Source organism: Apis laboriosa, unplaced genomic scaffold, assembly GCF_014066325.1.
Source record: "Apis laboriosa isolate Shangri-la unplaced genomic scaffold, ASM1406632v1 scaffold9_cov152, whole genome shotgun sequence".
Lineage (NCBI taxonomy): Eukaryota > Metazoa > Arthropoda > Insecta > Hymenoptera > Apidae > Apis > Apis laboriosa.
The window spans coordinates 581,984-602,450 of record NW_025224966.1 but is presented as its reverse complement, the minus strand read 5'-3'; the positions used below and the strand labels follow the sequence as shown (position 1 = coordinate 602,450).

At 35.6% G+C, this 20,467-nt stretch overlaps 2 protein-coding genes across 8 annotated transcripts in view; one reads left to right on the top strand and one right to left on the bottom strand.

Annotated features, from left to right (window-relative positions):
* The window catches only part of LOC122719967 (focal adhesion kinase 1), a 32,188-nt gene extending 15,065 nt beyond the window's left edge, over positions 1 to 17,123 (top strand). For 3 of the 7 annotated variants that reach the window (XM_043946271.1, XM_043946273.1, XM_043946275.1), the window contains exons 2-23: positions 1,839 to 2,386; positions 7,695 to 7,861; positions 7,996 to 8,171; positions 8,242 to 8,373; positions 8,506 to 8,655; positions 8,767 to 8,955; positions 9,040 to 9,120; positions 9,204 to 9,426; positions 9,944 to 10,075; positions 10,194 to 10,376; positions 10,466 to 10,682; positions 10,786 to 10,976; positions 11,065 to 11,269; positions 11,346 to 11,425; positions 11,530 to 13,358; positions 14,006 to 14,149; positions 14,236 to 14,385; positions 14,459 to 14,558; positions 14,628 to 14,859; positions 14,936 to 15,227; positions 15,381 to 15,724; positions 15,819 to 17,123. In XM_043946271.1, coding sequence (XP_043802206.1) covers positions 2,304 to 2,386; positions 7,695 to 7,861; positions 7,996 to 8,171; positions 8,242 to 8,373; positions 8,506 to 8,655; positions 8,767 to 8,955; positions 9,040 to 9,120; positions 9,204 to 9,426; positions 9,944 to 10,075; positions 10,194 to 10,376; positions 10,466 to 10,682; positions 10,786 to 10,976; positions 11,065 to 11,269; positions 11,346 to 11,425; positions 11,530 to 13,358; positions 14,006 to 14,149; positions 14,236 to 14,385; positions 14,459 to 14,558; positions 14,628 to 14,859; positions 14,936 to 15,227; positions 15,381 to 15,701 — 5,277 coding nt within the window. In that variant the 5' untranslated portion in view covers positions 1,839 to 2,303 and the 3' untranslated portion in view covers positions 15,702 to 15,724; positions 15,819 to 17,123. Of the gene's footprint in view, positions 1 to 721; positions 782 to 1,838; positions 2,387 to 7,694; positions 7,862 to 7,995; positions 8,172 to 8,241; positions 8,374 to 8,505; positions 8,656 to 8,766; positions 8,956 to 9,039; positions 9,121 to 9,203; positions 9,427 to 9,943; positions 10,076 to 10,193; positions 10,377 to 10,465; positions 10,683 to 10,785; positions 10,977 to 11,064; positions 11,270 to 11,345; positions 11,426 to 11,529; positions 13,359 to 14,005; positions 14,150 to 14,235; positions 14,386 to 14,458; positions 14,559 to 14,627; positions 14,860 to 14,935; positions 15,228 to 15,380; positions 15,725 to 15,818 lie in introns of those variants that run through there. The other 4 variants (XM_043946274.1, XM_043946277.1, XM_043946276.1 and 1 more) reach the window with 4 other exon arrangements.
* A 945-nt stretch (positions 17,124 to 18,068) lies between these two features.
* LOC122719968 (sister chromatid cohesion protein DCC1) lies at positions 18,069 to 20,387 on the bottom strand. Its single transcript, XM_043946279.1, has 8 exons — positions 20,253 to 20,387; positions 19,965 to 20,141; positions 19,703 to 19,898; positions 19,437 to 19,629; positions 19,110 to 19,326; positions 18,934 to 19,043; positions 18,669 to 18,852; positions 18,069 to 18,604 (listed from the first exon to the last, which is right to left on the bottom strand). The coding sequence occupies exons 1-8, from the start codon at positions 20,270 to 20,272 to the stop codon at positions 18,499 to 18,501; spliced, it is 1,203 nt and encodes a 400-aa protein (XP_043802214.1). The 5' UTR covers positions 20,273 to 20,387; the 3' UTR covers positions 18,069 to 18,498.
* Positions 20,388 to 20,467: the final 80 nt, after the last annotated feature.

The window sequence follows — 20,467 nt, the reverse complement described above, 5'->3', positions numbered from 1 at the left end:
AGAGAGAGAGAGAGAGAGAGAGAGAGAGAGAGAGAGAGAGAGAGAGAGAGAGAGAGAGAAGGTGAACGTTCGCCCCTGAGCGCCGCGTGTGTCGGGGGTTGCGAGCCGTGTCAGGATCGAGGGGGAGGGGAGGGGAGGGGAGGGGGAGAGGGGGGAGGCGCGCCGGGGGAAGGACGCCGGGCGTCGCGGCGCAGGCTGCCGCACCCAGCAAAGCGCCTGCTCCCCTTGAACCGGCAAAACGTATACCTGACGCAACCGTGGAGGAGACGGCGACGAGAACGCGCGTCGCTCCCGAGACACGCTGTTGCTAGGCGCGCTCGTTTTCGGTGCTTCCGTTTCTCCCATCCCTCCCATAACCCTCCACGGACCGCATCCGCTTCCGGTTTCCGCCAAGGTCAACCCGACTATCCCCCCCTGCGTTTATTATACCAGGGAAAACCAGGTTTTCCTTCCTTCTCCCCTGCTGTGTGTGCTTGTGTGTGTGTATATATATATGTATATATATCTGTGTGTGTGGGTGTGAGTGTGCGTATGCGTGTGCGTGTACGTCATCGACAACCACTTTGGTTCGGGCCGTGTCCGTGTCCCAGCACGCGGCGGAGAGGAGATTCGCAGATTCGGGAAGAAGGGGAGAGAAAAGGTATAAGAATAAGAAGGAACTGGGTGATGGTGTCGTAAGTGAGCGAGGAGGAAACTCGTCGTGTGTTTGGGGAATCGGTGTGTGGAATCGGGAGGAATCGGCACGTATGGGGCAGGAAGTGGCTCAAGTAGAAACTAGTGGGTGGGTGACGAGAGGAGAGGAGGAAGATTTCGAAGCGGCGTGTCAAGGTTGCACGACCTTGATTCGGTCAGCGACACGGGCAGCACGGCTACGCTTTGCAAAATCGGGCGCAGATTCGAATTTGCGTGCGGAGCACGCGTATCCCGTATCTCGCTTCCCTTCGAATTTTCTTTAAAATCCTCTCCTTCTTTTTTCTTCTTCTTCTTCTTCTTCCTCTTCTTCTTTCTCTTCCTCGATATAGATCGATTATTATTCTTGTTGTTGTTATTGCTCGTTTTTCATTACTCGTTTTCGAAATTTTATCTATGTAATGTAATAAGTAGTTTCGAATCGAAGAGAATTTTGTCTTACTTACTTTTATACCGTCTCGCTTCTCCCATTGGATCGATCCGATAACCGTTTCGATTTCCCTCGCTGGATTATTTCATCGCGCGCTCCGTCTATTACAGCGCACCACGCATACATACACGCTTTTGAAGAGAGGAACGTTTAACACGGAGAAACCGTTTAGGAAGCTCGCCTTAGGTTAATTACCGTACCAACGGGAATAACACTGCGGTGGTCGGACTCTGCGGAGACTCTGCAGACAGACGTGGGTGGTGTCCATCTTGAAATAGATCACATGCCTTGGCAGTCGTGCTGATTTTTCTTTCGCAAAATATATCATTAACCATTTTTCCATCGTCTTCTTCTCGAACTTGGTCGTTCGAAACGAGTTCCGATCGTATCGAAAATATTTTTCGAAAGTTTCGAAAATTTCCTATCTTCAATAACGAGCACCAGCTTCCTGTTCGCTTCGTTCCGTTTTTGGCGGAATTCACGCGGTCAAATCGCAGTCCCTGCAGTCCTGATTTATCGTTAGGCGGTGTCTTTGAGACAGGTTATGCTCATCGTCGCGGCACACGCGAGAATTCTTATCGATTTTGTATTAGAATATTGAATTGACCCCAGAATCGAGAGTTTTCCAACTGGAAACGCGATCGTATTGCTATTCTTTCTTTTCGATTCAAATTTTCCGCTTTTTCTCCTGTTCACGTTTGAAAACGATTATCCCTAGAAAGGAAATGCAGAAGAATCGAAATGGTCGATGATTACACCGACGAAATCGTGGACGTTCAATCTTTGGAGGAAAACTTGGTTAAAATTTTCGAGCGTATGCTCAGTGTCCGTGTGTTTCCAACGGCGATATCGATTCGAAAGTGGCGATATAGCGAATGCACCGGAAAAGGAAGAAACATCGAACAACGAAGTAATTGAATGGAAATCAGCCTCGTGTGTCCAACGCGCGTTTTAAACCGTATATGTGACCGTTCTTCCTCCAGAAATTTGTGCTTAACTTTTTTTTTGTTGCCTGCTTTTTTTTGGTGCGATAAAATCGATCAAAGTGCAAACAAGCAACAGTGAAAGAAGAAATTTACGTTCTAGAAAAAAAAAGTTTCACCTGATTGTGCGCCGATGAAAACAGTGACTAGTGGTGGGTGATGATCAGTGGGCCCACCGTTTCGAATGAAGTGGTTTTAGGATGATGGTGGAGCGTGTCGAGGACCATCTCTTCATGTATCGACGTCCCGTTTACCGGGTCTTCCAGTACCTCGAAACCACCGAGTAAGTAAAAAAAAAAAAGAAAAGAGAAACATGTGATTATTCAATTTATCTCCTTATTCTAACCGATACTAAGAGACAAGTGAAAAAAACGATCGACAAATGTAAAAAGATCGTGTTTCTCTTAACGAATCGAATCTCCATAATAACGCGTATGAGAGGGCTTTTGAAAAGTTTGGCCGGAGGGTTTTCTTTCCTTAGACATGGTGGGTATCCAGCTGTTAGAATCTCGAGGACTTCGAAACAACCGTTTAAACAAAAGGGGTTGACTCGTTTGAAGAGCGCGCCCAATGGCAATTTGCGTGCATAAAAGCTTTGAGAGAGAGAGAGAGAGAGAGAGAGAGAGAGAGAGAGATAGTTTCGTAAACGGATTCTTCCTTTCGTGTTACGTCGATGGGAACGAGTAACCATGGTGAAATTATCACGAGATCGGTTCCACTTTGCTAATTGCTTTTATTGAAGCTCGAATAACATGGTTCGTTACGGTGGCAAATTTTCTCGCCCGTTTCTCGGAGATTGAATTATCCACTTTTCTATGTGTTCAAGTCTCTCGATACTTTCCGATCGAAAAAGATTCGTACTCGATTAAATAAGTAGATATTATTATTACTTATTCGCGGTACAGTTAAGGAAAAAGTTATATAAGTAGTTAGAAAAGTGTTGAAAATGAGAAAAGTTTAAGAGAAAAAGTTTGGAAAGACGTCTGCGACGATTCGCAATAGCTTAAACACCGATAGATATGTATTGTTCACTGGAAAGAAGTCTCGCGGAAAGGATGCGGAATCCGATTGGTTAATTTGGGAGGAAACGCCTACTTTCCACACGCATTTTTGTTTCTATCATAGTATTTGTCACATATACTAATTCAAACGATTTTTATCTAAACCTTGATGCATTAGTGTAAACATAGAAGTCAGAGAATTCTAACGTACATAATATATAAATTTTTTTATTTCTCATAATATGTATATATATTATTATGATTTGTAACAATAATTTAATTTATAAATGTAATTTTGTATTCGAATAATTAAAATAATAATTGAATAAGTTAGACATACTATAGATATATTAATATTATATCGAAATAATTAATAGTTTCGAAAATATTTTAGTTTTTAATCTTAGATGATTATTCTAACATAACTTCATAAATAAAAAATAATTTTTTTACAATTTTGAACATTCGAATTATATCTTTTCTACTACTATGAGTAGTGTTAGAATTGTCAACAAAGCGTCTGAAGTGGGGATAGGCAGTCCTAACGAAGGACTTTTTTTTCCTCTGTGCCGTCCTGCGAGACTTTTTTCTAACAGTGAACAGTAGCTATATTTACGCTTTGTCTCTCCTCCGATCCAATATTCTTTCGCGGAAAAAACTGAAAGCAGAATCGATGCGAGCTTTGAAATGAAAAGAGCGTATCGTTAAACTCGATTTTCATTATTCAAGAAGATTCGGTCGAGGTTCAACGAACCTTTCAATTATAATTTTAGATCCAATGTCTGGAGTAATTTCATCATTTTTCGTGATGAGAGAACATCGAATTTTAATTTTATGGCAAATTACTTAAGTTTCTAGAATTGTAATATTAATAAAGTCGATTACTCGAATAAAAATTTTCGTATTTAATGAAACACGATTTCGGATAGGAGTGGAAACAAGTTAGAAACGAGCTTGGCTGAGTGAAAGCTTATTTCTGCTACTTCTCTACTTTATTACTTGATACATTTTCCATACGATTAACGAGATTCTTGCCACTATAGAAATTCAAAATATTCCAAGAAAAAATTAATTAGAGAAGAAAGCGACTTTCGAATCTCGAAAGATGTGATATTATTTATGCACATTCCATACATTAATCGATATATATATTATACATCTGTATTAATATATTTATTAATACTGCAATATAATGATGTAAATTATATTTCGATATAATAGTACGCTAACCGATACATTCCGCATTCTCTTAATCTTCCATCTTTCGCCTAAATGTCATTAAACACCGGTAGCTCATTATCATCGCGAACCTTTCACGCCGCAACTTGATCGTGTTGCGAGACCCGATATTTTACATTTCTCCTATCCACCATTTCCTTATCCAAATAAATCCGATAAATTAATTTAATTTTCTCATTTCCGATCCCGGTTATTAACCGTTTAATCGAAACAGGAATGAAAGGTAAAAAAATTAAGAAACTATCGGAAAGTTTGATAGATAGCGGAACGATCGAACGTCTCCAGGCAGTCTGTTCGCGCCGACACGCGAAACAACTCGATCGCCATTCCGTTTATTTACGCCGTAGGAATTGCGGTAACCGTGGCGATTTTTCACCGACGTCCCACGCGGCGTTGAAGCCGCGGTGAAACAGAGAGGAAAGAAAGAACGGCCGGTCGGAGAACGGGGGGGATTGGATCGATCAGTTTCTGGTTGACGCGCGACGTCGAGACACCAAGAGCGTGCAAAGCGTTGTGTTCGAGTAAATTGGTTTCTCCTCGAGGGGGTGGGTGGATCGCGGAAGAAAAGGCGCGGGAAAAGAGAGAGAAGAGCGGAATTCGCATTTTTTCGTCTTCGCGTTGAAAACTATCCAAGCGGCGGATGGAGGAGAGGTAGAAGCAGTCACCGCGAAATTAAAATACGTACGCTATGTCCGTTCCTCGCCTCTCCTCGTCCCCTCGGTACTGTAACTGCACGGTGCCCGAGCATAAGGCTTAGAACCACTCCGGCCAGATGTAATTCAATTTGGTAAAACGAGACCCATGCGATCGTTTCGACACGGCGTCTCGATTCGCCTTGCATCGATCACGAGAGAATCGAGTGGACACGGTGTTGTGCGCTTCGAAGGAATCGAGTTACCGGTGGATGAAGGAAAGCGGAGAGGAAACGGATACCCGGACAACGACTATGACTATGGGGATCGATCGTCGATCGAGCAAATTTTCTTTAATTATCATTCGTCTCGAAGGACGATAGACGATTTTTCCCTCTCTTCCTCCCTCCGACCCCCTCCCCCAAATATTTAGGAATAAAAGGGGATTATGTTGGAACTGGTGGAGCGAAAGGCCGGCGGGATCTCGTGGCCGAGTTGTCGAGGTGAAAACTTGGAATCGGTGGGCAAAGATCCGAAGGAGATGTTGTTTCTCGGGCAAAGGGACAAAGCTTGCCCGAGAGGGGGCAAACGATGGAAGAGAAAAAACGGGGGAGGTGGTTTACTGTGCTCGTTGGGCCAGCTGAGATGCAGCCATACCTACTACACCCCTGACACGTTGGGCACGTGGAAATTTCACAGGGTGTCTCGTCCAAGAAGGTAAAATCGAAACGCGATTAAATATAATGTTTTCAAGGCGAAATAGGGGGAAATGAGGAAGCGAGGATCGCGAGTTTTCGCAGCTCGCGTAACGAAGGTAAGCAGAGGTAAGCGAGCCTCGTTACGCGGCTGTGACGATGCAAGAGCGCAATAGAGAAAGTAATAGTGAAAGGTAAAGTGCGTGGGCGACAGTCGCAGGTGCGTGGTGGTTCCGATCACGGCGAGTCGAGCCGAGCCGAGCCGGTCCGTGTCGGGTCAGGGACAAGCTTCATCTACTCTCTCTCTCTCTCTCTCTCTCTCTCTCTCTCTCTCTCTCTCTCTCTCTCTCTCTCTCTCTCTCTCTCTGTTTCTTTTTTTCTTTTATCTTTGCACCCTTCGTCAATAGAAACGACTCGAGGGTTTCGTTCTCCCTGGAAAACACGATCGAAATTTCCCCTCGTTTTCTCCTTTAGCTTCTATGGAAAGAGTTAAATCTTCGTTGCGTTAAACAAAGATATATCATAATTATAAGTGACAAAGATTTCTGATCGTTTTGGCGCGCAATTAACGAGATTAGAAATTATTTAATATTGCCGCGTACAATTGAATTAATTCCGCCCGATTTAGCCAGCCACGAAGACGAATAGTCGACGGGAAATGAATATTGATCGCGTGTTCCGAAAACTGGTCACGTGTCCCTCGTTACATCTCGATTTCAAAGAGATTGCCATCTCTTCTCGCGACGGCGACGTCGCGCCAATAATGCTATTTAATCAACCACGCCGGTTGCACAACTTGCTTACTTCGTTACTTCGACCACCCGTTCTACTTCGTTAAAAAAATCTCTGTGTGGAATGGGATTGCACGCATCGCGCGCGTAATTGCAATGGACAAAGTCGAATAGCCGGTGGTTCCCTGCGTAAACGTCTCGTCCCTGACCGACGACGGCATTCCTTAGCCGGACGACGCTCGTAATATACATTTGCATTAATAGCACACGATGCGAGCACACGGCTCGTCAACTTTTCGAGCAAAGAGGAGGCCAGAGACGATTTCGAGCGATGCGACGATGTTGCCATTCATTCCCGCAGGGATCCTCAATGTGTTTTTCAATGCCCCCTTTTCATCGCTCGAAATTGAAATAATCTTAATAACACGACAACAAAAGTGAGAACAAAAATCCATCTCTGATCGAAACACCAACTCCTTTCTTGAATTCCTCTTCGTTCTCTTTGGGATGCATGCGACTCGAGCACAGTGAATTGATACGAGTGGAAAGGGAAGAAGTAGACGCGCGTATATACGTTACTTAAACACGTGCGCAGTCTCCTTTTCACAACTTTTCGTCGCGTTTCGTTCACGCTACGCGAAATTTCTATCGCGGCAACAGTGCATAATCTATCCTCGCCATCGCTGGATACGTTTAGGAGGGAAAAAGAGGAAAGGATTTTTCTTTCTCGATCGACGGGAACCACGACCCAACTAATTTATCGTATCTGGCATTTTGTTAGCTCATCTTGTAGCATCATCGGTGGAAGCTTTCTTCGGAAAAATGTGAACGATACGCGGTCTATACATGTCGATTCATCGACAAAGCTCGCATGATTCAATATAACCATGGATATGGAGGATGTTATCGTGCAAATTTTAATCTTAACGATAAGAATTGAAAGTCGTCAAAGTATCTAGTCGTTTCTCATCATTTCCGAGAGTGAAACCTCGGGAAAAACCAGGTCTCGACGAAAATGGTAATTAACGAATGTATCGCGAGTATACTTTTATGTTTTTGTAACGCGCGAAGAACAACTGCATACAATCATATTTGTAATTGTTTCGCGTAAGTATATTGTCGCGAACTGTGTGTGCCCCTCTCTCTCTCCTGTAAATGGACGACGGAATAGCAAAAATTGAAATTTCTCTTAATGAAATTATTCATTCGTTTTGCAATTGCTGTTACTCGGGCGAGATTTTATCGATGTGTATCGAGACGATTGTGGTAACGGTCATTTTCCTTTTCGCGCAGCCATGAGGGGATGAGCACTGGCGTAGGAGATGGAGCTGGTGGAGGCGGTGGCGGTGGGGGCGGAGGCGGCGGCGGCGTGCAGGGAAGTGGAGGCGGAAGAAATACACCACCCCATGGATCACCCACCCCCATGGATAAGGCGACTTTGAAGGTCCATCTGCCTAACGGTAACGGTCTCCATCTTTTCTCTCTCGAATGAAATGATAATCAAAGTGATCGAAACGGAACAAACATTTTTTCGAAAGAATTGCTTCAAACAAGAGTGTATATTATTGATAACAATTATTCGATCGATTTTTAGGTGGTTTCAACGTTGTTAAATTCGGTGATGCGATCGATGTGAAAGGTATCATCACTTTGGTGACTAGTCGGCTAGCGGTTGGAACCAGACACTATCATAACCTTTACGCCATGAGACTGCATCATCCTGGATCGGGAGAGAGTTACTGGTTGCATCAGGACACGACCATGTATCAGGTATTTTTTTTTCTTTTTCTTTTTTTTTCGAAATTCAACGCCAATAATCGTTCATTATTATTATAATCAGGTTCAAGAAAAGTACGAAAAGAAACATCCTCATTGCGAGTGGAGGTATGAGCTGAGAGTACGATACTTGCCACAGAATCTCAACGATCTGTACGAGAAGGACAAAGTGACCTTCTATTATTATTACGATCAGGTATCTTCTTCGAAATCTATTTTTATACTTCGATTTTCTAATGTATATATATATATATATATATATATATATATATATATATATATATATATATACGTTGAACGAATATAAATCAAATTGTTTGTACTATAGGTTCGAAACGATTATCTGTGCGCGAATCACGCGGCTCTCGATCAGGACGTGGCGGTGCAATTGTGTTGTCTAGAAATTCGCTACTTTTTCAAAGATATGCAACAGATCGCTCTCGACAAGAAGAGCAATCTCGAGTACCTGGAACGAGAGGTATGGATACACAGAAAAAAAAAAAAAAAAAAAAAAAATATCCTTAAAAACTTTTCAACTTTTTGACAGTTTCCAAGTTTCGTTTAAAATATCGTCACGTTCGATTCACAGGTCGGCCTGCACAAATTTTTACCACGATCCGTGTTGAATGGAATGAAACCAAAGGCGTTGCGCAAGCTAATACAACAACACTTTAAAAAGGTTGCGGTATTGTCGGAGCTAGAATGCATGTTCAAATTCTTCGATCTTCTGCGTGCTCATTATAGATTCGATCAGGAGAGGTTTATATGCGCTTTGGGGGTGAGATTCAGTTTTGATAAATTAAGAAAATTGATCAATTCCTCCATCGTTGTTTAAATTTTTTTTTTTTTTTTCTTATGACAGTCGAGCTGGTCTATACCCGTAGAACTAGTCATTGGACCAGATTTAGGCATATCTTATATGGCTCATAGAGGTGGGACGGTGGTCAGTATTAAGCAACTTTCTTAAACAACTTTCTGTACGTGTTTTCTTTTACGTGTCCTGTCATCGTACGATTTTTTTTGTAGCCAACGAGAATCGCGGAATTCTCTCAGATACAATCTATCCAAACGCTGGTATCCGATTGCAAGGAACACGCAAAAGCCTGTATTAAATTAAGAATAGCCGGAGCTGCTGAAACGCTTAGTATCACGTGCTCGAGTTTAGACCAAGCGGAAAGTCTCGCGGATTTGATCGACGGTTATTGCAGACTTGTCACTGGAACCAATACCTCGTTGTGGAACAGAAAAGGTATATATGTACAGTAGCATTTTGCTCGAAATATTTAAGCAGCCGTAAAGACGGGCATGCTTCATGAATAAATTATTTTCGATTTTTTTTTTTTTTTTTTTTTTTATTCTCTTTTCGCATTTTTAAAACGGACAATTTCGATGTTGATGCGAACGAACGTTTTTCCTTTAGCTTTTCTCGATATTCGTGATAGTGTGTCGAAGAAAGAGACTTGTTTACAAATATTTAGCTCCATTGTATTTTTACAATATAATCGTATATATATTTCACTTTCCAAATATCTCGCACGAATTTCCCCTCTTTTTTTTTTTTTTTTTATGTTATACGAAAGATACTAAGTTATATAATCGTTTACACTTCCAAGCTGCATCGTGGAAAAATTATCCCTGTCCATGCAAAGGTTTGTAGTTTTGAATGACCCCATACCGTAGTTTAGAGTGATCTTTAGAATGATTGCACGACGAGTTTGAACGACGTTCATTCGCGATTATTGATTGTATCCCTCGCTTTGAAATAGATGCTCATCCCCCAAAATACAGACAAGACGGTTCCAATAGTCCGGAGAAAAACGTAAGCAAAACGGGGACTATTTTGTCGGAGGACTACGCGGAAATTGTGGACGAAGAAGGAGATTATTCGACTCCAGCTAGTGAGTATTAAAAAAAAAAAAAAAAAAGGAAGAAAAATAGAAAAAAAGAAACAAGATTATTTTTGTATTTTATTTGTATGAAAAAAAAAATTTTTGTTAAACTTTGATAATTTTCCAGCCAGAGATTACGAGATAGTTAGGAATCAAGTGGAATTAGGTGAAATTATTGGAGAAGGTCAATTTGGCAATGTACATAAAGGTTCATACAAAGGGCGGGACAATCAAGTTATACCAGTGGCGGTGAAAACCTGTAAAGTCGATGCAGATCTCGCGACGTCGGAGAAATTTCTCGAGGAAGCCTGTAAAGAAATTTTAATTGAACTCTCAATTGAATCGACAACGAATGAAAGTTTAGAAATGACATCTATGATATATGCGTATAAATTTCAGATATAATGCAACAATTCGAGCATCCTCATATTATAAGACTTATCGGTGTATGCTCGGAACCACCCATTTGGTTAGTAATGGAATTAGCCAAGTTGGGAGAGATGCGAGCTTATCTGCAATCGAACAAACATCGTCTAGATCTCGCCACTCTTCTACTTTACACATTTCAATTGAGCACTGCCTTATCGTATCTCGAAAGCAAGAAATTTGTCCATAGGTACTTTCGATTAAAATTATCGAAATTATTGATTGAAGAGAATCTCTGATAATTATATTTCGTATTCTAAATATATTTTCATCGACTTATTTTACATATACAGGGACATTGCTGCGAGAAACGTGCTAGTTTCTGCGCACAATTCCGTAAAATTAGCGGATTTTGGTCTTAGTAGGTGGGTGGAGGATCAAAGTTATTATACAGCAAGTAGGTGTAAGTTGCCCATTAAATGGATGGCACCGGAGAGTATTAATTTTCGAAGATTTACTACATCTTCTGACGTTTGGATGTTTGGTAGATATTTCTTTTTTTTACAACGAATAAATTTCTTTTTCTTTAATATTCCAAAAAATGTAAAACAATTTTTCTTTTATTCTTCTAGGTGTATGCATGTGGGAAATTTTAATGTTAGGCGTAAAACCATTTCAAGGTGTAAAAAATAACGAAGTGATCCGTAAATTGGAAAACGGAGAAAGACTTGCATTACCGAATCATTGCCCTCCACGATTATATTCTTTGATGTCTCAGTGTTGGAGTTACGAACCGAGTAAACGACCAACGTTCAAAGAGATCAGGGAAACTTTACAGTACGTGATGCACTTTCATCTTGTTCTTTCTCGATTCGATATCTTTTCCATTACGAAAAATTATTAAATGTTGCAGTGAAATTTTATTGGAAGAGAAACATCAGCAACAAGAAACGATGAGACGGGAGAACAGAAGAGTACAAGCCATGTCTTGGGGTACGTATAATGAAAAATAAAGAAAACAAGGAACGCGTTTATATAAAGCTTCGATTCGAGATATTTTATGGTGCACGTAGCGGATAATCTCTCGTCATTTATAGGGGCAGACGATGTACCGCCACCGAAACCTTCGAGGCAACCGCAAAACACGACGGATCAATCTCAGTTAACCGCCGCAGCGCCGGTCTCGACATATATTGTTGCGCAAAATCCCGAGGTTCTTGCGCAACTTCTCAAGGATAATCAAACTAGGGGGGTATGTCCCTCCGTCTACACAACCCCTGCCTCGCCTTTCAATACCTTAGCCGTACAATTTCAAGACGAAGATCAAGTCTTAACCACTGCTTTAGTTTCAGATCTACCCTTTTTCGATCCAACCACTTCAGAACCTTCCGCCTCTCATGACACTCATTCGGGAGATTCCACTTTGTCCGACACTAATTTGGATTCCCTCGATTCCTCGGACACTCCTCTCATGTCTAGTCTTAACATTTCAGACGCGACACAAGCTCAATCCCCCGCTGCTAACAGAAAGCAGCAGAAGGTTAAAGAGATGCAAAATTTGTACGCGGTTAGTTCAAAAGTTGTTGGTAGCATTGCAGGAGATTTGTATTCTCCCGTGCAAAAATTCACAACGTCCGGTGCTATTCCAATAACAACTAGCGTAGCTACTTGCGGCGAAATATACGGGCCTGTCGCTAATTTCACCCAAAGTTCCGCCATCGTTGGTAATCTTAGTCAAAGCCCCAGTGTAGGTGGTAATTTTGGTGAAAATCCTGGAAATTTTGGGCCCAGCAGCTTGAATAGTATCATAGGATTGAATAATCAAAATCAATTGTCAAATTTCGGCCAATTCTCTAATAACACGAACCAAGCTTTTAACATTGCTCAACCGGTCAGCCAAAATTCTAATTGCATACAAAATCCTACAACCGCTGTCGTGTATCCCCGTATACCGGTTGTTACTTCGAGTAACGCTGCTATTTCTGCATCCAATACGGAATGTTTGTACGGACCTGTGTTAAAATTCCGAGCGCAAAACATCCAAAACCAAAATGTAACTGATTTGAAATCCGTAAACGTGTCTGTTGGAACTACCATGGCGAATGTTAGAGGCAATTTAGCGCATACTTCTACTCCAGGACCAAACCTGCAAACACGACCTGCACACGCTCAGAATTATCAACATCAACAAATTTATTCGAATATAAGTACAGCGACACCACAACCGATGTATATGCCGCAGTCGCAGAATGCGCAAAACAATCAAAAACAAAATCCAATTCATCAATCTGTTTCTTACATCCCGTCGCAACATACGAATCAACAAAATCAAGCAATCAGCGCTAATCCAATTTACACGGCGCAAGCGACTTCTGTTACGGTCGTGCAAGCTCAGAAGGTTCAAGGTCCTGTATATGTGCAACAAATTCAAGCTGGAATTACGAGCCATGTGCCGAGTTCCCAAGCGATGAACGTGAATCAGCAGCAATTGTCTTTTGAAATAGCACAAAGTCATCCCATTCAAGTGCATTTCGCCACATCGGGTGGTACGGTCCAATCAACTAGCCAGCAACACCTTCATCCGAGCACATCTAACATTGTAATCGGTCAACAATCAAGTTCCATTACTGCCACGCAACATAGTCAAGCACAATGCAACGTAGCGAATCTGCCAATTACTGCTGCAACAAACGCAACGCAGTATTTAGTACAGCCAATAGTACAATCAGGGATGATAAGATCTACTCCCACACCTCAAATAGCAACCGGTGTTGCAAAGATCACTACATTCGTAAATCAAAAGCAAGATGAACAACTAACAAGTTCGACAGATGGCACACTCTCTGGATCACTGATATCCTCTGCAGTCAGTGATAGCACAATGTCATCGAGCAGCTCGATGACAGAGGAGGCACAGCAAGATCAGGTTTGGCAACGCCTCCTAGGAATGAAAATCGCATCCTTTATCTGCAACAGCATATTGTTTTTATTTATAATTCGAAATTCTTGCAGCACTATACTTTTGTTGCAATTCAAATATATATATATATATATATTCAATACATATATATATACATACATGCATAGATACATACATATATATATACATACATAGAACATACATATATATATACATACATAGATACATACATATATATATATACATATATACACACATACATATACATGTATATATACAATGTATATTGCTTTGGTATATGCAGTTACGGTCACACATTAGTTTGTTTAAATTTACACAATGACCCTTTTTTTTCATTTTATACATAACTAGATGGTACTTTTTATTCATAACTGAAATGAATTTTATTTTGCAGTTTTGATAGGCTAATCTGTTTGCATGATGAATGGAGATAATATTATCATTATAACAATCTGAGCTGCATGTAATTATAATTGCACTACTATTTTCTGAAATTGGTTTTGCATCAAGAATTATGCATCTCTTTAATTTTATTATGTACATATGTTTATTAAACTCGTTGAAACAGTGAATTATGATTACAACGATTACGAACGAATCGATAAAAATTGAAACGAATTTTTTTCTTTCAGAGGATCGTACAATCACAGTTATTCGATAGCATCACGGAAAATTTCAGCAGTGGTATTGACGATGAACAAAAATTATTAGAACAACGACTTTTAGAACAGCAGCGTCAATCGGAAGAAGATAGTCGTTGGTTAGCAAGAGAAGAGGTGCGATTAATTACTTGCATCTTTCATATTTACAATGAATAATTTGGTTTAATATTTTCTCTAAAAATCTTTATTTCGATATTTAGAAACGTCTATCCATTGCGACGAGTGGAGATGAAAGCGCGAGTCCTCCAGTTCCACGTTCGGTTACTCAATCACCAAGTCATGAACAGCATGGCGCTAATACTGGTTCTATAGGATCTGATAAAAGTACCGAAAAAGTAATCGTTGTAAAGGTAATTTTTCTAATTAAAAAAATAATTTTTTGAAATCATGAACAAAATTATAAAAAGAATGTTTATTTTATAGAAAATGGAACCTACACCAACTGCCGATCTAGATAGGACGAACGATAAAGTATATGATTGTACCACTAGCGTAGTTCGTGCAGTAATGTCTTTATCTCAAGGTATATATTATTATCTTTAATTTTAAATTTGAATAATTTTAATAACATTTTAATAATATTGCAAACAAGGTGTTCAACAAAGCAAGGCTGATCAATATTTAGAATTAGTACGTAAAGTGGGTATTGAATTGAGAGCGTTACTTTCATCTGTCGATGCTTTGATGGATATATTACCTATATCTGCTCATCGAGAAGTAGAAATGGCGCATAAAGTTCTTAGTAAAGATATGGCAGAACTTGTAACAGCTATGAAACAAGCTCAAAAATATAGTGCTACTACATTAGATGCTGAATATCGAAAGTAAGTGCTTTTTTCTTAATAATGCATATTAGCTTATTGCCATATAAATTTCAAAAAAAATTTAATGTAATTTCAGAGGGATGCTCTCAGCGGCTCACATTTTAGCAATGGATGCGAAAAATCTTTTAGATGTAATCGATTCGATACGTATTCGTTATCCATATGTAGATAATCAGATTTGCCAAAATCAAAATCATATTAATACTTCACAAGAATCGATGTCAGAAAATCGTATTCGTTCCAGTCAATCTGGAGAACAATTTCTAAGGAGAAGTCAATCGAGCGAACGTCAAGGTACTACGTTTAGACAGAGTCAAAGCGGTGATCTTTTACATAGAATGGGTCAATCCGTCGATCGTTCATTGCAGGTAAATTTATATCTCGAAATAAATTTTATATAATATATAAAATTTTTTATATAATGTAATTGTATTCAAAAATTATTGTAATATTTTTTTATTTTTTTAAAATTGTAATTATATAATATTATATATATGTAATTTATATCATTTTCTACTTAGGGTAGTCAAACTGATATCAGCAGCGGCTCTAGTTTAGAAAGAAGGCATCATATCGTTACTAATAGTCTTGAACGCAATTCAACAACAAGAAGACAAATGACAACAAATAGTTTAGAAAGAAAAAGACCATCATTGTCTTGTAATATCAGTCCCATGAATAATTCGGTTAATTTGCCACCAATGGTACCAGTTACCTGCAATTTAGTCCAAACAGTTGGACCTGTTATTCATCCAAGTCAAACAGTTACAACAGGTATTAATCAACAGTCAGTGTTTACAACTAATAATAAAACAAATGAAAATGCAACAACTGATAGCTAACAACGAGGTGCCTTTGCATTAAGGTATAAGTAATAATATCAAATTATTTATTGCATGAATTTGTACGAAATTTCTCATACTCATTACTCAATTATATTTTTTATTTATTAATTTCAGGAAAACTTCGAAGTAATAATTATATGTATATAGTCTACATCGTACAAGTTACCCATTTACATCTCATACATAACTCAGCAGCAAGAGATTTAATATTTATGCTTTATAGCTCTTTTTAACATTTAATAAACTTTGTCTAAACGTACTTATAGATAAGGCAGTATTCGTTAAATATAACATAGATTAGGATTATCACGAAAAAACATAAGTCACAGCTGAAAAGAAATCACTCCAAAGTTTTAGAATTATTATTAATTTGTTATTATATAATAATCATGTGTGAATTGGGTGATGCAAAAGATAGCCTTGAGTCTAAAAAATTATAAACATAAATAATTTTTATTGATATCAAATGTAACATTTATATGAAATAAAATATTTAAATTTTATTGCATATATTATAATATTATTAAAAATTAATTATAAAAATATTATCATTATAATATAATCTATAATCTATCGCTTCAAAGATTGTCTTATTGTATCACCCAGTATGTAGTTGAATAATTCTATATATATACATAAATATAGATATTTATAAATATATATTTAAATGAATAGTTCAAAATATTTTATGCAAAAAATTTAATTTCATATAGGATACAATTTTACAAAATTATTTTTACGAATTTATAATTTATAATAGTCTATTTCCTGCTAAAAGGAGTGATTATAATTGTAAAAAATGGGACTGAATGTTATTTCTATTAGGTAATTATTTTGTAATTCATATCGATTTGTGAAATTTATATAAAATGTTTTATAAAAAAATGAATCATTCTTCAGCGGCAAGTCAGTTCCTATAAAATATTTATACAAATTTCATCATTGCATAAGAATAGTATTGATAACTTGTCAACATAATGCGCTTATAACGGCAGTGCATTTACAAATCTATTAAATATTCCATAAATTAAATATTCCATTTTTATACATTTATTTTTTTACATTCCTGGGAAGAAATTTAGTTTCATATTGGATTAAAATTATTGTCCATAATGTTTGACTGATTTTTATATTGCTCATTATTTTACACAACTATAGTTTTGAATACTATGTGCCAAGGCGTATTTATATGTACAATATGAACAAATTTTATTATTGACTATACATGTACAGTAATATTTTTAATGTAACATCCCAGGAATTTGTAATTTACGATTATAATGTTCGACACTGCTATTGCATCGAAAATATAAAAGATTTTTTTTAGATTTACTTTAATTGTATATAAATAAATATTCAAAATTTGTATCATTTAATAATAATATTAATTATTGAGTTACAAGTATTATTTCTAGTAAATATTATTTTTCACATATATTTTATTATATTCAATTTTTTTTTCCACAAATTGTAGTCACTTATTTATTAGAATTCTATTGAATAAATATTCTATAGAATTTTATATTAAATATTTAAAAGTTTTCAATCCTATATCTTTCATGATGCATGTTTATATCATCTTCAATATTGTAATACTACATAAAATATATGTTTTGTTTTATAATTCTTCTTTATACACAATAATAATAGTTTTTAAGTATGCCATGACGAATATTACAATATATGATGATGTAATAAAATTAAAATATTGTTAGAAAAGAAACTTTTGTTTTTATAAAACATATGTTGGATAATTTAAAAAATTGTATATGTGACAAATTTTATTAGTGAACTGATTATATGTTATAAATTTTTCAATTATCATTCAATAAACTTACTCAATTATTTGTATATATACATACACACGCGCGCGCACACACATACACACACAAAATCAATTTAAAAATAATAAAAGCTTAATTTATTTTAGTTTTTTTATAGCTAAATATCTTCCACAATCATACAAGATTTCGTAATTTGTATAACAAAATAATAAATATATAAACTATTTATAATTGTTAGTATATATAAAGATAGTTGTAATTTTTTTTTTTTAAGAAAAAGGATAAAATAACTACTGAAATGAAAATATTCTAGCATCATTGAATTACTGTTATTAATTAAGTAATAAAAATTAAGACACAATATTTAAAAAATATTTATAAAATTGTGTAAATGTAACTATGTATTATTACTACAGACAAAATAATAAATAGATAATTTCAGCATTATGAATACTTTTAAGATTGCCACATAATAGCACAATATCAACAACAACAAGTCAGCATCAACATATTTACATTATTGTATATATTTTAATAAAAATGCGTCCATTTAATTAATAATCGTAGCATGATATTGATATTTTTTTATGTCATTTCGACAATAAGTGTTTATTTATTTTATTTAATTATGTGTAAGGCGAATTAACAGCTCATGAACCAATTGTAACTCTTCCCTTTTTTCTTCTGTTCTTTTTATACTTTAAAAAAATCTCCTATCATATTATTAACAGAGTATTCTTCATCACTTATAATTATATTTCATTATTTAATTTAACTGATTATAATTTAATAATATCTAGTTTACTTTTGCAAAAATCAACTAATTAAAACTGAAAGTAATATTCAACAATGGAACAATGGAAATAATGGCTCTTCAGAAAAAATATAAAAGATATAAATGTAAATATAAATATAAAATAGATAGCCTGATTAATTCTCCAGACTCTTGGAGAGAAAAAAGTTAGAAGTTTGAATTATGACATTGTATCATTAAAATGATTTTTACTTAATTATTTACCATATTTTGAACTATAATATTTAATACCATTAATAATTGAACATCTAGCATATTTAGTTAGAAGAGCATTAACATTCATTTTGTTTGTTGTTAAATTTCTAAAAAAAAAAAATAATTTATGAAATGAGAACAAAATTTAATATTTTATAAATTTTTACTTACATTATATAAGGTGTTATTTCTTGAACTGTCCATTTATTTTTTGCTTTAAAAAGTTCATTAAATCTTTCATTAATATCTATTGGCAAATTAGCTTCTGTGAATGATACCACTTCTCTTGTCATTGTTGAGTTATTCCATTTGATAAGAGCAATTCCTTTTAAATATTCTTCTTTTGGTTCTATTTCTATGTACAAACAAATATAATATAAGCATATTTTATATATAAATATTAACTATAAATTTTTTTATATAACTTTCAATTTACTTTCTGGTGTACCAATATGCCATGATTTCATAAATTGTTTATATTCAGTTATTGGAGAAACAGCAAGGAGTACTTTTGCCAAAGTCTTACAACATTTTTCCTCATTATACCTTATAACATTATAACTTATAATAAATTAATAATTTTTATTAATATATGCATAAAATTATGTTTACCTATATAATGATGTTCCATCCTTTTTTGACTTCTCACTTACTTGTGTATATCTTGCAAATACAGCCTCAAAAACTGATTTAAAAATAAATTCTTTCAAAGATTCATATGTAAATTCTTTATCTACTTCATTTAATGCCCAACTATTTTCTTCCAAAATATCTAACATAAGTGTTAAACTTCGAACTTCAAATTCAAATGATATTAGACGAAAGTAACCTTAAAATCAAAAAATAGAGAATAATATGATTATTTAAAATATTAATATATGTTAATTACTTATATTATTATTTGATGTCAATTATTAATTTTATAAGAAAATATAATACCATCAATATTAACTATTAAATAATCATTTAAGGCTTGAATTAGTTCATCTTCACTGGCTTGTATTTCATTTTGTAATCTGTGCCAATTATATAAAAGTTCATGACATATTGATGATTCATATTCCATTCCTTTAAAAGATGTGGGCTCAAGTATATTAAGTAATTTTTCCCATTTAGGCTTACATTCTTTTGTCTAAAATATTTTAAACACAAATAATATTTTATTCATAAATAATTTTATAAATATTATTTTAAAATTTTTTTACCTCATAATATGTATGAAAAATTCCACAAATATTATAATATTTTATTATTCTGTCTGTATTTACTTTTGTTTGTTCAAATAAATTTAATTTTGGTACTAATAAACAAGAATTAGATGTTCCTGCTTCTCTAATATCATATGTTCGATTTCTTGTACATAATACTGCAAAATCTTTCTTATTACCCTGAAATGTTAAACTGAAATGTTGCAAATAATATTAAATCATTATTAAAAAATTGACAAAGTTAAATGAAGATATATACCTGTCTCCTTTATTTATTGCCTCTATTAAATGTTCATCAAGTTCTAATAATTTTATATGTTTTTCTATATCATGTTCTTGTGCAGAATATAAAATTTGCGTTACATTCTGCAAATCAGATTCCTTAATAACAGCTAATTCTAAACTTTTATGTATTTCTTCTGTTGTTCTCGAATACCTATAAAAGTAAAAGTTAAAATATATCAAATATATATACCATAAATATATTAAATATATTTATTCAATATTTATTTGCACATGAAATTTTATGAAAATATTTTGTCGTTACCTAGTCTTTGCAGTTTCCATTATATGAAATTTGAAAAGATTACACGATAAAGTAAAATTATAAATTGTAGAAAGATAAATCTTTTCATTTAAATTATTAATTACGATATATATTTTACATATAAGTATAATATAAAAATAAAAAGTTATATTAAATTTTTTTAGATAAACTTTTTTACCCGCCAATCTTTGTCCAATCGTAGAATAAATTAAACT